The sequence below is a fragment of the Hippoglossus stenolepis genome, chromosome 11 (genome assembly GCF_022539355.2).
Source record: "Hippoglossus stenolepis isolate QCI-W04-F060 chromosome 11, HSTE1.2, whole genome shotgun sequence".
In the NCBI taxonomy this organism is placed as follows: Eukaryota; Metazoa; Chordata; class Actinopteri; order Pleuronectiformes; family Pleuronectidae; genus Hippoglossus; species Hippoglossus stenolepis.
Window position 1 is genome coordinate 8030802 of NC_061493.1, and position 14144 is coordinate 8044945.

General features: G+C 40.2%; 2 protein-coding genes across 2 annotated transcripts; both read right to left on the reverse strand.

The window, feature by feature from the left end:
- Positions 1-1925: 1925 nt before the first annotated feature.
- Positions 1926-5294, reverse strand: LOC118118075 (leptin receptor gene-related protein). Its single transcript, XM_035170890.2, has 4 exons — positions 5141-5294; positions 4704-4779; positions 3703-3889; positions 1926-3501 (listed from the first exon to the last, which is right to left on the reverse strand). Exons 1-4 carry the CDS (start codon positions 5154-5156, stop codon positions 3385-3387), a joined length of 396 nt encoding a protein of 131 aa, XP_035026781.1. The 5' UTR covers positions 5157-5294; the 3' UTR covers positions 1926-3384.
- A 1546-nt stretch (positions 5295-6840) lies between these two features.
- LOC118117441 (coiled-coil domain-containing protein 39) lies at positions 6841-12543 on the reverse strand. The gene is made up of 13 exons (XM_035169652.2): positions 12406-12543; positions 12183-12315; positions 11446-11637; positions 11187-11348; positions 10959-11096; positions 10107-10315; positions 9787-9910; positions 9420-9579; positions 9238-9344; positions 8347-8487; positions 7833-8012; positions 7578-7660; positions 6841-7320 (listed from the first exon to the last, which is right to left on the reverse strand). Exons 1-13 carry the CDS (start codon positions 12453-12455, stop codon positions 7233-7235), a joined length of 1767 nt encoding a protein of 588 aa, XP_035025543.2. The 5' UTR covers positions 12456-12543; the 3' UTR covers positions 6841-7232.
- Between the last annotated feature and the right edge of the window lie 1601 nt (positions 12544-14144).

Sequence of the window (14144 nt, forward strand, 5' to 3'; positions counted from 1 at the left end):
AGGTCTGTGCTGGAGAATGAATTGCATTGAACAGTGATGCATTGTACTACTAGTGTGAGGTGTTTATAATTTACATGGTATCACTGTGTGTTAACTAATGCTGCATTGCACTGTAATGTGCTTCGTGTTTGCATCGTTTGGTTCTTCTTCATCTCGTGCTGTGTTCAACCGTTGTGTGTTGCACTGAGCCGTGTCACTCTAAACTATGCAACGCTGTGTGTTGTCCAAGGCCAGACTCAGAATTGTCTTGGAACAATTGTGATGCTTTAGCTGTTGCCAGGCAACAGCTGTCCGGGAACAGAGTTGAATGGGTGTCCCTGGGGTCTTTCTTATCTCCATCGTCATCTTCACCTTCATCTTCTTTCACTCTCACTCACACATATTATGTTGAGTGTGTTGTAAAAGTAGTGTGAATTAATCACTTTCTATGCATTCCTCTCTCTGAGCAAATACAGCCCATCAAAGTGTCAAATTATATGTTGTGTGATATAGTAAAACTCATATTCAGGTGATATCAGTGTTTCCTATGTGAGCCAGGGCGCAGTGAGTGTTTGTGTCAACATCAGACTTACATATATGTAAATAACAGAGTCAGGGTTAATCAATCCCCAGCTTTCCACATTGAAACGTGTAGCAAACAGATGGCTTGTCTTGATCCACAGCCACCTCGCCGTTTTGGACGGACCTCATCTCACACCTACTGGCCCAGGAGTGGAAACTTGGCGTGGAAATCCCCTGCAGAGAACCTCAGTGGGCAAAGGTGTCAATCCTTCCTCTGGCACGTCACCATATTAGTTGTACTTGGCCCTTTTCTTCTCGCTGACGCCCTAGCATCAGAATAACGTCTGCCGAGAACCACCAGGGAGATGAGTCCATCTGCAACAAACCATGTCTGGACTATGTGTTGTCATTTTGAATATTTGGGGGAATCAGAGCTACATCTCTGGATATATCGGCTTATTAGCCAAAAATAATTCATTCAGTGGCTTTTGCATTATTCTGCTGACAAACAAACCAAGAAACCAACAAGTGAATGACATCCAGTAGATCACATATGTTTGCAATGTTAAACTAAAAAAACGAATTGATCTATGACTGGATCTGCTCAAAATTGATTAGGCCTGCTGATGAAAAAACAAACCAATAATTACAAATAAAAAAAAACTTTATTAACCTCTCTCTGGCATGTTCATTCATACTCCTTTTGTTTAAGGGGGGGAAATGCACTCCCTTCCACTCACAAATCAGTGAGGCAGCTTCAGTGCATTCCTGACACACGTGAATAGAGAGTCAAATTAAACCACTCAAGAGTGCTGCAGCTGCAAGGTTTATTTCTATCCCTGTCTATTTAAGCCTGACTAGATAATTTTGATTTTTTAAAACATTTTTTGTTTTGCAGCTGTCTGGCAACGGGCAATATCGTAGATTGGAATTTTTAATGTTCATGCAAAGAGCAAAACAAACAGGGACGAAAAAGAAATGTCTTTCAGTGACAATTATCAGCTACAAGGCAAAAACATTGAGCTGTTTTACATGCTGCTTGTTGAATATTGCAAAATATCTAAATTATTTAGCAGCTGTTCACACCTGAAAGTCTTGTCAGTCAGACCACAGATTCAACAGCAAAGTCAGACCAGACGGAACCAAAACACAGTCGCCCACACACAGCCTCCTACTTCTCCAGTCTGAGTCTCGTGGGAGGCAGTTACTGAGGTCGGTCCCGGGTTTGCTCCTGCACTGTAAAAATGTGCAGACGTCTATTTGTAAGCATCATCCTCATCCAGCAGCAGAGGACAGAGATGAGCTTTACAGAGGTCAAACCAAGTTGTTTGTCTACTTCACTGACCACTGGAAGTTTCGCTTTTCATACCTGCATTAATTTCTTGGTCACATGGTCAGCAGTTAAAACAGACAGAGCCCATTCATTGGTTTTACTATACAGAGTTTAATCAATGTTAGAAAACTAAATGCAGTCGGGAGCTAATAAAATTACCTTTGAGTGCTTTTCAGCACTTATTAGTGTTTTAAAAGTGTTGCTACGAGAGGCACACTAGAAAGAACAAACTCCCATTTGAACATGTCAGTTGTGAGAATGTGAGAAAGCTTTCCTTGTAGCGAATTTGCATATTGGATATTGAGATGATCAGCATTTTACAGGACACTGAACAGAACTTTCAAAACACATCGTTGATAGTCTGAACCTCCTGATTAATGGTAACTGACGACATTGGAACAGAACACGAGGATGTTATATCGATTTACACTTACAGATTTCAATGGCCCCTGAAGATGAAACACAAAACAACAAGCGTCAAATCTCAAACAGTGACTTCTGCTATCAACAATTTGTACAGGCACTTAGGACTGAGTTTGCAGGTTAAGCCCTCTCCATTAGGATGAAAAACATACTCTTGGCCTTAAAAACATATACATGTACAATATTTACCATTCAACATGGAAAAATATCATTTATAAATGGAAAACATGATCTGTTGTCATTTATGAATTTCTTTGTAGCCTGCAGGTATATCACATGAACATGCGTTCAACACACTCACCGAACATTAAATGTATGATGCGAACATAAAGATGTTTCCTCAAAGGCCTCTGTTGACTTTTTGATTATCATGTTACTGCACCTACAGTTCAGTGGGGAACATGCTCTATTTTTGCAGTCTAAAATGATCTTTGGTGAGAATGTAAACAATTGCACCAGAACAAAATGTAAGGCCAAATAAGGCCAAAACATGCATTTCCAAAATACAAATATATATTTTTACCTGATTACGAGTCCTACAACTAGTTGTCAGATAGCATTGGTAGATAACTTGCCGTGCCTTTACACTTAAACAGCGCTTATGATAAGCAAACCATAGTTAAGTACAGCCACCTCCCCCTTGAACAGTGAGGACAGATAATGCAGCCTTGTGGTGTGCTTTAAAATAGGGTTATTTTTTAGTGTGAGGATCCCTTTATGATATTGATTAACTGAAGCATAATAAAATAGCAGGAAACTGCAATGAATAGGGGGGTTTGCAGGTTGAAACAAAGGCAAGACAAGCTAAAATACACGGGTTAAGGTGGAAAGTGATGGTGATAAAGCATAGGCAGGGTATAGGCATCGGTCTTTCCCTGGTTCCAGACATAAGGCACATTAATAGGGTCCATAACGTTGTCTTTTATATTCCCCCAATATAAAAGTCAGCCTGATAACATGCCCGCTAAATTTGACATTTTGCAGCCTGATCATTATCGCCACTGAGTGCAAGACACATATTCTCCTTAGTCTGCAGTTAATCCATTCAGTTATCCACCTACCCACCATTTTATCTATCCATCCATCCATCCTTCCTTCTTTCTCTCTTTCCACTGTCCAACAGCACTCTACCACTGCTCCCAGCTGAAGTCATCGCCGCCTCCAAACACGACAAAAAAGCCGAGGATGGTGAGGAAGATAACAGCGTTTCCTGTCATCACCAGACCGCAGGCACCCCACTGGATCTATGAGAGAGAAATATCCAAAATATGTCAGAAGTCATCTATTTGCTTTCACTACACTACTGCCACAATGTTGGCATACAGGTTTAACATTTGTCTTAAGTGTAGGACAAATTAATAATATCTGATGTGGTGCAGGCGGCATAGATGTATCTAAAGAAACAGAAAAACATGAGCCTTCCAACGTGGGTAGAGAGAACTCACCGTGCTAGTGCGGGCTAAGACAACAGGGAGCCCGAAAGATGAAACGACAATGCCAGTTGTTAAGAAGTAGGCCAGTTCTCTGCACGCATTGCTGGAGGAGTCAGCGTCGTCACTGAGGCGTCTGGATATGAAGGTCGGGATGGGGCTCAGCACGTAGAAAATCAGTACAAAAAGCGGCCAATATACCCTGCCAAAACAGGTGTGGAACAGTTAAAGGGGCGGTTTGCATTTGATGACAGACAATGGAGTGACTTTGCAGCTTGTCACATAAAAAAAAAAAAAGAAATAAAAAGAAATTGCAAAATTAACATGTAAATGGAGACTCTACAGATTTTGCAAGTGAAACACTGTATCTATCAAATAAGGTACTATTAAGTTCGGGGAAAACACACATCATGTCTTCTGTGAGTTTGAAGGAGATTTACAAAGTCTGAAAAATATCATCCTGGTAACAGAGTTATCTCATCTTGGGCTTTTCTTAAAGCCTACACTACCAACCAGGAGCGTGGGCTAGGGGGCTGTAATGAGGCTATTGAGCTGGATTATGAACATTGTAGGATTAGGCATATTTCTGGTCAATATTTTTTAAATCTGCTTTTGTTACTTTCAAATACCCCCTAACCCTCACCTGACAAGCAGAAATGTCTGTACTATCCCCTTAGACATAATAATAGATGTTAAATGCCTCTACTATCCTTTTGAGACATACAAATAAATGTTAAATATCTTTGCTATCACTCTGAGACAGAATACTACATGTTAAATATCTGTACCCCTAGGACACAATAATACCTAAACAATGGTACCATCCCATTAAGACACAATAATACATGTTAGATATCTGTAATATCCCCTGAAGAAACAATTTTACATATTAAATATCAGAACTGTATCTTAAAGACCCAATAATAAAGTAATAAAACATGTTTAATGTTTAAATCTAGCCTATATAATAATAATAATAACAATAATGAAATGTTTGGTTATTCAGTGGAACATACCCGTACTGTTCCAGTGCACATCCCAGCAGGAGAAACGTGAGTCCAATAGCACCACTGAAGGACAAACCAACCAGTGCTGAGAGAAGACAAGCATTCGTTACATCACATGAACACAGACGCTTCCTGTCCAAACTTCAAATTAGAATCAATGCAGGTTGTTGGCACTTGTGAAGTGACCGTGACTCAGGGAAGTTCACTGACTGGAAAACCACCGACAAACTGGTGGATAGCCTAATGGAAGGAGAAATCTTATAACGGGGCTTGATGTCCTCGGGGGGCTGAGTTGTGTTGCTGTCGACATGATTCAGCGCAGCTTTCTAAACAATTCAAAGCACTTGAACAAAGTTGTTGAAGCACCGACGCACAAACACAACGCCTGCGTAACAAACGTAACGCTTCACTGTTCAACTGATTCACTGACGCAGTAGGTAAATTACCTTTGATGCCGGCCATGGCGATGAATGTGTGACCTGATTTTAGTTTCTGTTCCTTCGTTGTTTATGTGCTCAGTCTCTTCCTCCTGATGAACCCACTTCCTGCTTCCTCCTTCGGGCTCTGTTGTCATGTGACCGCCTTAAAGCGACAGTACACAGCTCAGCAGCAGAAGTAAGGGGTTTAATGAGGGTTTATCCAAATTCTTGTTATTCATATTCCCCCATAACATAACATAACATAACATAACATAACATAACATAACATAACATAACATAACATAGCATAACATTAAATTGCATTACATTACATATGATAAGATCTTATTGATCCCACGTTGGGGAAATTCACTTGTTACGGCAGCAAATTAGAACGAGGTAGACAAGAGAATAAAAAAAGCAATAGAGTGAAACAATAATAATACAGAATATGTAGATAATAAACACCCTTTACTGGGAAATATTGTTGGTCTAGAGGCGTACTTGAGTAAAGTGCAGAGACACAGGATGATTGCATAAGGATGTAAACTGTGTGTGTGTGTGTGTTTGGTTTCTTATATTTGTCTAAGTATCAACCTCTCATATGACATGTATATTGTCTTTGTCCTTACGTTGGCTCTTTGCAAGTAATTTGTAAGTTTCAATTAAAAACTAGAATGGCCGTCAGTAGAGCACATAGTGTCCTTAAATTAAATTAAATTAAATTGCATCAAATTTCCCACACTCATAGACATCCCTTCCCTACACATGCCTCATTTCTTTTTCATTAAGATCCATGAGAGATTCTCTGAAAAACCAACAAAAATGCTGAAAAACACCTTACCTCACAATGTTAAAGAAAGTGATATAAAAATCCTGGATCCATCCCCTGAACCTTGACCATGTTTTTCCCTAACCCATACCACATCCGTTCCACAGTTTCATGGATATCCATTCAGTTGTTTTGTGTAGTCTTTCTTTTGAACAAATACAGAAACAAACAAACAGGGGTGAAAAGGTAACATCCTTGGTGGAGGTATCTTTCCTACTCCGAGGGTGAGTCCTGCTGTGGAGGAGTGGAGAGAAGTGATTATCCCCAAAGACTCCAGCACTGGGAACATTCAGCTCCTGTGGAGAGAAGCAGCTCTACTGCAGCTGTGTGAAGGTTCTGAACCACCGCTCTCTTGCAGGAGTCAGGGAGTCCAGACGGACTGAGGTTTTTGGCTTTGAATTCTTCCCCTAGTGGCAGCTGGCGGGTCCTGTATAAGCCTCCTGTTGAGAAACGGATGGCTGACTTCCAATGGAGGATTATACATGGAGCTATAGCTACAAACAGATACAGAGCTCACCTGGACCCGAGCACTGAGGGGGGTTGTCCTTTCTGTTCCCTTCCAGAGACCTTACCATTTAGTGGTGTCCTGTCCCCGGCTAGCTAATCTTTTTAAGCAACTGCAGGAGTGGGTGGGCTGGACTGATCCACTGTGCTGACTGAGGGGTTTGGTGTCAGAAATAGAGTTATTTGAAAGTCTTCTTTTTCTTTTTCTTTCTTTTCTTTTTCTTTATCTTCATCTTCATCTTGTTCTTTTTCTTCTTGCCAAAGCTTGCTTGTTGTGGGAACTGTTGGGTTTCACTATAATTTTCTCAACAATACTATATAAAGTGCTTCAAGATAATGTATGTTGTGATTTGGCTCTATACAAATGAAATTGAATTGAATAGGAGTAGAATATTAATTTTATTGTAAAAGGAGGTGACATTCAGTGTTCTCAATTAGAATGCTGCTACACTTTTGCTTTGCTGCTAAATATCAGGAAACTCCAGGTAAATAAGTGCGGTCCAGAACAGAAACATCTTAGAGTGTGTGAGAAAACAGCGGATCAAAGACAAAACCAGCAAATCGCTACCAAACAGAGACAGACACGGTCTCCTCGTCTGAACGTCACTGCAATTTCAACACTTCTACCTGAATTCAAAGATTGGACGACATGGATAAGGACAACATGGCTGACATGCATTCCCAAAATCAAGGGTGCAGTCCCAACAAATTGTTGAAGGCCTGCAGAAGAAAGGACTTCTTTAACTCCCTGGTGCTACTAGGTGGAACTAGGGGAGGTCACGGTCATGTCAGCATCTGTTCCACATTGGTCAACATGTTGGAATGATGTCCTGCGACCATTTGAATGCTGCTGGTTGAGGATGTAGGAGACCTGCAATACAGAGAAAGCACCACCATGAAGATACAGAGGAGGAGCAACACACTAAGATCCCTAATCCTTTGTATAACAAAAAAGAAAAGTAGACCTTTAATAGTACTAAGATATATATGAACATTTGATTTATACAAATCTATAATTTATGCAGTAATCAATCATTTTCCTCTTGTACAGTTTTTAAGTACAGTAATTTTACGCTGGATGACTGTGTAACAACAAAACCCTAATCCCTTCTCAGAAGAGAGTCAGACCTGAGAGAGCTGAGGGCAAAGTTTGTTTTGGATCTGTAGAGGCCGGTGGAACCGACTGAAGCAGCTGGAAAAGATATATTGGCCTAAAAGAAAAAGCAGAAACAAACAAGATAATGGAACTGTGTTTTAGTCGCTGCCATTTTTACAATATTAAACTTAATTCCAATTATTGACACTAAAGCAAAGCCGAACACGAGTTAATGCTTTAAATAACCCTCTGAATATTAAAACAATGCAGTGTCATTTGTTTTAAACCTGCAGGAAGTTTTCCTCCAGCACTGGTCTGAGATCCGGCTTGTCCCCCACGACCTCTCTCAGCATTTGATCAAAGATTTTGTTGAAATCTTTGAACTCCTTCAGTTTAATGTCCATTTCTTCCAAAGTCTCAAATTTGGTATTTTCAGCTGAGCGGATCTGTTTGGTCAGCTTGGAGCACTGGCAAACACAAAAACAATACAAAATTAAATAATAATTCCTAATAATTTATATGGAAGTGCGTAATGTACACAATTTATACTTGGTGAAGCCAAACTAGAAAAGAACGCACTGAAGAAAAGATTGTTAATCAATTTTAGAATATCACTTCAATTGGTAACACATAAAAGTTTTTTCAGATAACATTTTTTCAATTTTGTTCATGTAACTTGATAACTTCAGTATTGTATGTTTCCTCAGTGAAAATCAGCTTGATTTCAAAAGATTTGTGTTAAAATATTTTCAAGTTATCAATAATAAAACATAAAAAGTGTGGTTCCATTGGACATCAAACCTCTTTTGTTGCTCTGTTAATTTTATCCTGCTGGGAAGTGACTTCTTTCTTCTGTTTGTTGATGAGTGATCGTTGGTCCTTCATCATATCGTTCACAAGCTGCTCCTCTTGCAGCCGACTCTCAAAGGTACTGTTCGTGTCCTGGAAACAGAGAGTGGTAAACGAAAGCACACACTTCACCACACCAAAGCAACCATCGATGTACGCTGGATGACACAGATAGATAGAGAACAACAATCCAACAAGTGGGGAGGACAAGGACTAAAATAGCCACAAGGAAACAATATGATTCATACTGTTCAACTGGTTGAGTTGTAAACTGATGCCAGAAAAGAACATATAGTGATTCTCTTGAGGAAACAATTTTGGACTTTAGCTAGAAATAAAAAATGTAGTTGCACGGAACACGCTGGTTACAGCTTGTGATGCTACAATGACTTCCTGTTTATATAGTAGGACTGGGTATTTGCAAGAATCTGGCGACCTGATGTGTAGATTACGATATCAAAACCAAGTTGAACCAAGATGATATAAACATAACTAATAGTTTCTAAAAAAACAAAAACAAAAAGGAAGGGCTTTACACACAAATATAACAATGGATTTACAAATAGCTGGTGCCTTCTAATCTAAAACAAATATGACCTCTTAGAGATAGAGATAAACATCAACTACTATGAACATACATGATAATAAATCGTAAAAATTGTTGAAAATGTGAGCCACTCTTCTGAGATTGTATTCTAAATGTAAGACCGATAGTTATTTGCTGTGAGTCTTGTGATGGGACATGTTGTGATTCAGGTGGAGCTATTCAGTGGTAATGGTCTAATTGTTCCATCTTTCTACGTCATCTGCTCAACACCTATATACGCTATAAACGGGACTAACCTCTAAGTCCTGTTGCAGCTCCTGGACGTGTCTCTTCTTGAAATCGAATGTATCCTCAGCTGCCCCTAACTCTTCCTCTAACTTCAGTTTTTCCTGGTATTCTGGACCTGAAACCAAAAGAAAAATTGGAATTACTTTGTGACCGATGATTTGAATACTCTTGTCTAACTCTTCATACGTACCTGATTCACTTTTCTTTTTGAGGAATTTTTCAAACGCTGAGCTACTGTTGTTGAACAAATGGTTGGTGTTCTCCAGAGCCCTGTTCTCCTGCTTGATCTTGCGTATTTTAGCATCCACAGCTTCTCCCTTTCGTTTGAGCTCCTCTTTCTCTTGTGAAGCCTGGTGAAAAACACACAACGGGAGTCATTCAGAGAGCTGGTGTGCACAATCTGATTATGGTCAGCTTCAGAAGACTCGGCAATGCGACACAATGGTGTGTGTGTGTGTGTGTGTGTGTGTGTGTGTGTGTGTGTGTGTGTGTGTGTGTGTGTGTGTGTGTGTGTGTGTGTGTGTGTGTGTGTGTGCGTTTGTGTGAAGATCTCTGACCTTTATGATACAGTGAACCAGCCACTTCTCCACGTCCTCCTCAGGAGCCGCCATCAAAAGTGTTTTTGTTTCAAAATTATCCTTCAGCTTTTCGATCTTGGACAGTTTCTCATTGAGTTCAGTGCTGAAACAGACACAGAAACTCTTTGTACGAGTGTTGAACTAACAGTACGTTGCTGAAGTGGCACAGCAAATGATGTGAAACTATCAGAAGGGGTCCAAAAGTCCGAAACCACTTCACATGCACTTGGATGGGGCAGTGGTCTCAGACTATTGGACTGTTAGTATATGAGATTTAAGATAATTGCTGTGGTTCTCACTTCAGTCTCTGTCTCTCCTTCTCACTGGTCTTGAGCATCTGGCTGAGCATCTCTCTGTAGACCTTGATTTCATCCTCCCTCTCCTTTAAGGCTTTCTGCAGCCCCAGCTTCCTCCTCTCCAAAGACAGCACAGTGCCCGTCTTGTTGTACAGCAGATCTCTAATGCGCTTGACCTCTACCTTCAAGATGTTAAGCTCCACCATTTCTTCCTGTATAGGAACACATGTGGTCAACGTAGTATCATTATTAATCAGTTGGTATAAAAAATTGCAAAATTATAACGTTTTATCTCTAGAACTGAAAATAACAGTATATTGATCAATTCATGAACTGACAGAAAATAATTATCTATTCATTAATCTATTAATATAACAATTTGACATAATAACAGATCCGTTCATAGCATGTTTTAAGTAAACATGTTGAATATCATTTTAGAATGTCACTTGAGCTCTGCCAGAGTGTAACTGACATTTTACACAACTTTGCAACTTTTAAACCAAAAAGACAGATTAATCAATAAAGAAGAAAGACCTTTGTATTTTCATCAGAAAACCCAAACCTCATTATAGGATCTAAAAATACCTTGTTTTGTCTGGCCAACAGTCAAAATATGGAAAGCCACACAGTTTATAATGATATGTAAATGACAAACTTTCAATAATAATTTTCCTATTAAATTTCTGTCAATCAAATATATACATTTAGGCAAAATGGGGGAATGAGCTAAAGTGAGATTTGACCCTGGATCAAAAGAAACACTTATGTCCGATCTCCTAAACACAACATGAACAAAGGACGCCCTGAAGTAGTGACCAAACGTCAGCAACTCAGGTGACATCAGCGCGTTACCTGTTTCCTGAGCCGGAATGCCTTCAGCTCCTTCTCACTGGTAATACAGCGAATGTTGAGCTCCACTATCTTCTCGGTCACATCTCTCGTTTGAGCTTCGGACTTTTCCATTTCTTTCTTCAATGTGCGAATATCATCCTGTCAGACAGAGAGAGCCAGAGAGAGACGTGTGTGAGATTTAATGGCTTCATTTGGTAGAACAGAGAGAGAACGAGCGGTGACACTGACCTCAGACTCCTTAAGCACGTTGGTCAGCGTGTTGGCTGACTTCTTCTCCTCGAAGGCTTTGGTCAGCTCAGCGATCTTCATTATAAATGCTTGTGTTTCATCTAGCTGAGAGTCTCCTTGCAGCCGGGCCAGTTTTCTATCCAGGTTGATGATCTTGGAGTCCTATGATGCAGGAAAGTGAGAGGAAAATATGAAGATATGTACAGTGTACAGTGCACATTTGTGCGTGGTGTGGGTTGGTATTTTTTTGTAAACTTACCTGCTCAGTAAAGATCCCTCGCTGTCTTGTTAAGACATTATCCTGTTCTTTCAGCTGGTTTGTCAGCAACCTGGAGGCTTTGCTCCTGGCAACATGGGCGACAGTATCCCTTTCCTTTGTCTTTAGAGCCTTCAAATGATCTTTACAACGGTACAGCTCATGTCTGTAGTCAAGCAGCTGGAAATCCAGCTCCTACAGCAAAGCACAGAGCAGCACAGGGTTACAGAGTAGTAATACTGTAAAACGCTCTGACCTTTCAAGTACAATATAGACATTTTTATGAGTATATGAACTGATCATGTACTAAAATTTTTGAAAAACATCTCACAAGGTTAAAGAATGTGAGAAAAACAATTACTGGATCTGTTCCCTAATCCAGATTCACACCAAAATTAAATGGGTTCCTCCTTGTCCCACCCCTCAACAAAATTTCACGGAAATCAGTTGAGTAGTTTTTGCATAATCTTGCTAACGCAGATGAAAACATAACGTCCTTGGCGGCGGTAATTATGAAATTATCTATCATGCTTTTCCTAAGGATGTGATTTCAATTCATTTCACATTTAGTTTCACACTTTGTTTATAGTAAATATTTTATCAATAATAATCAAACAGTGTCTTAAGATGTGAAAGTCCTGAAATTAAATACTGAAAAAGATGTTCTAGCGTAAATAACCACTCTCTCCAGCCTGACACCACAGCAGTTTATCAGTTCGCGGTTGTATCAGGCTGCTCACCCTGATTGCCTCGTCCTCATCCCTGAGAAACTGGTCCATCTGAGCAGCTCTCTCCTCCTCACTCAGGGCAGTCTGAGTAACTTCTTTACGCTTCTCCTCCAGCGCAGTGTTATACGCCCTGGCCTCCTTGAGTCTACAACACACACATATACAGACAGAGCTTGTTTATGAAGTTCTACAGTGATTATATATCGACAGAGACATGTTGTAAGATTTCACTCACTTCTTGTCTTTATCCTGGATGTCTTTCCTCATTCTGGATATGTTGGACATTGCAGACTTGACAGAGGAGTTTAATTTGTCCTGTGCGCCCTTGCAACTATTTAGCTGCAATTAGCATCATTAGCATGCATTAGAATCAGTTTTAACAATTTGAAGCCAGATTACAGATTAGATTGTTTTTAACATTCTTTGAGCACATATCCTTCATCTTTGGCTAAAGGTCTTTGAGTCGCTGACCTCATCCTGCAGCGTACGGCAGTTATTCTCCTGGTCCGTAAAATCCTGTTGCAGCTTCACTGCCTGTTGTTGGGCTCCAGACATCTTCCTCTCAATTTCCAAGTTGTTGTTCGTCTGATCATACAACAAGTGCTTCATCTCTGTAATGGTGGCATTGCTTTCCCTTGCGTTCTGCTGGGCTTCGGCAAGTTGCTGAACGGATGAAGGAACAAGAAAAGTCAAGTTTAACACTCAAGCGTACTATTCAGTGAGCAGAGGTTAATATCCATTTGTCTGTTATTATTGGGAAGAGTGGGTGGCTGAGGGGTAGAGTGGTCGACCTCCAACCAGAAAGAAGGCAATTCGATCCTCAGTCTTCCCCATCTGCATGCTGAAGTGTCCTTGGGCAAGATACTGAAAACCCTAAATGGCCCCTCATAGGTGTTGAATGCACTAACTGTAAGTCGCTTTGGATAAAAGAGTCCGGCAAATGACATGCAATGTAATGTAATGTAAAAGGAGTGCAAAGTAACAGGCCTTACCAGTGCACACTGGTTAATCTCAGCATCCCGGTGATTCATCTGCTTGACAGTCTTTTCCCACAGCTGGATGAGCCGCTGTGTCTCCAGGTGGGTCTGCTGAAAATTCTCCGTGGTCGTATCCAAAGCAAGCTGTTCGAAGAGCAGAGCAATTTTAGGGATACATTTTTTTATTTTATTGCAAAAATAATAATTCATATTTAAAACAAAGTATCCAAAATATACAAATAATAAAGAAATTCACAAGGAAAAAGGGAAAGGAAAAGAAAAAAAAAATGTCTTTGTGTCAAACCAACACTTTCAATTCAATGCTAAAGAGAAAACGAGATGAACACACACCAGGTTGCCAATGCATCCTCTTTCTCATCAACATGATTTGATTGGCTAATTCTTCCATTTGAGTATTTGTTTAAACAGGATTAGTTTGGCTGGTGCATGAAAAGTGGAGCAGAACTCAACTGCTGTATGCAGTGGAAGAAATGCAACGCAACTGAACCACAATGCAGTTGGGCTACGTAGGACATCTCCCCAATTTAAGTGAATGGTTGAAGCCTTTAACATATATGTGTCAGTCTTGCATCAGCCAATGTGCAGGTTTTTTCTCGTACCTGTGTAGATATAGTCTCAGTCATCTCCTTGTCATTTGCTTTGTGCTTTTCACTGGCTTCCAGTGCCTTCTTGTCTATCGCCAGAGTGAGTGACTGTGACAGGAGAGAAAATAAGGCTCAGGAGTTGTAAAGGGCAGGTTAGCTTTCACAGCAAATCAGCAAAAACTTGTTGATACTTTTAGGTACTTTCACTTTACCTTGATCCTCTGCTCATCTTGCTCGGAGTACTTGATGATGGCCATTGAGTCCTCATGTTTACGTTTTGACTCCTCCAAAAAGTCATCCAAGGTCTCATGCTCCCTGTTCATCAGCTTCCAAAAATACTCTAGCTTCTGTTTCCTCCCAATCTTTCGATTCTGAGAATATGGACAAAGTTA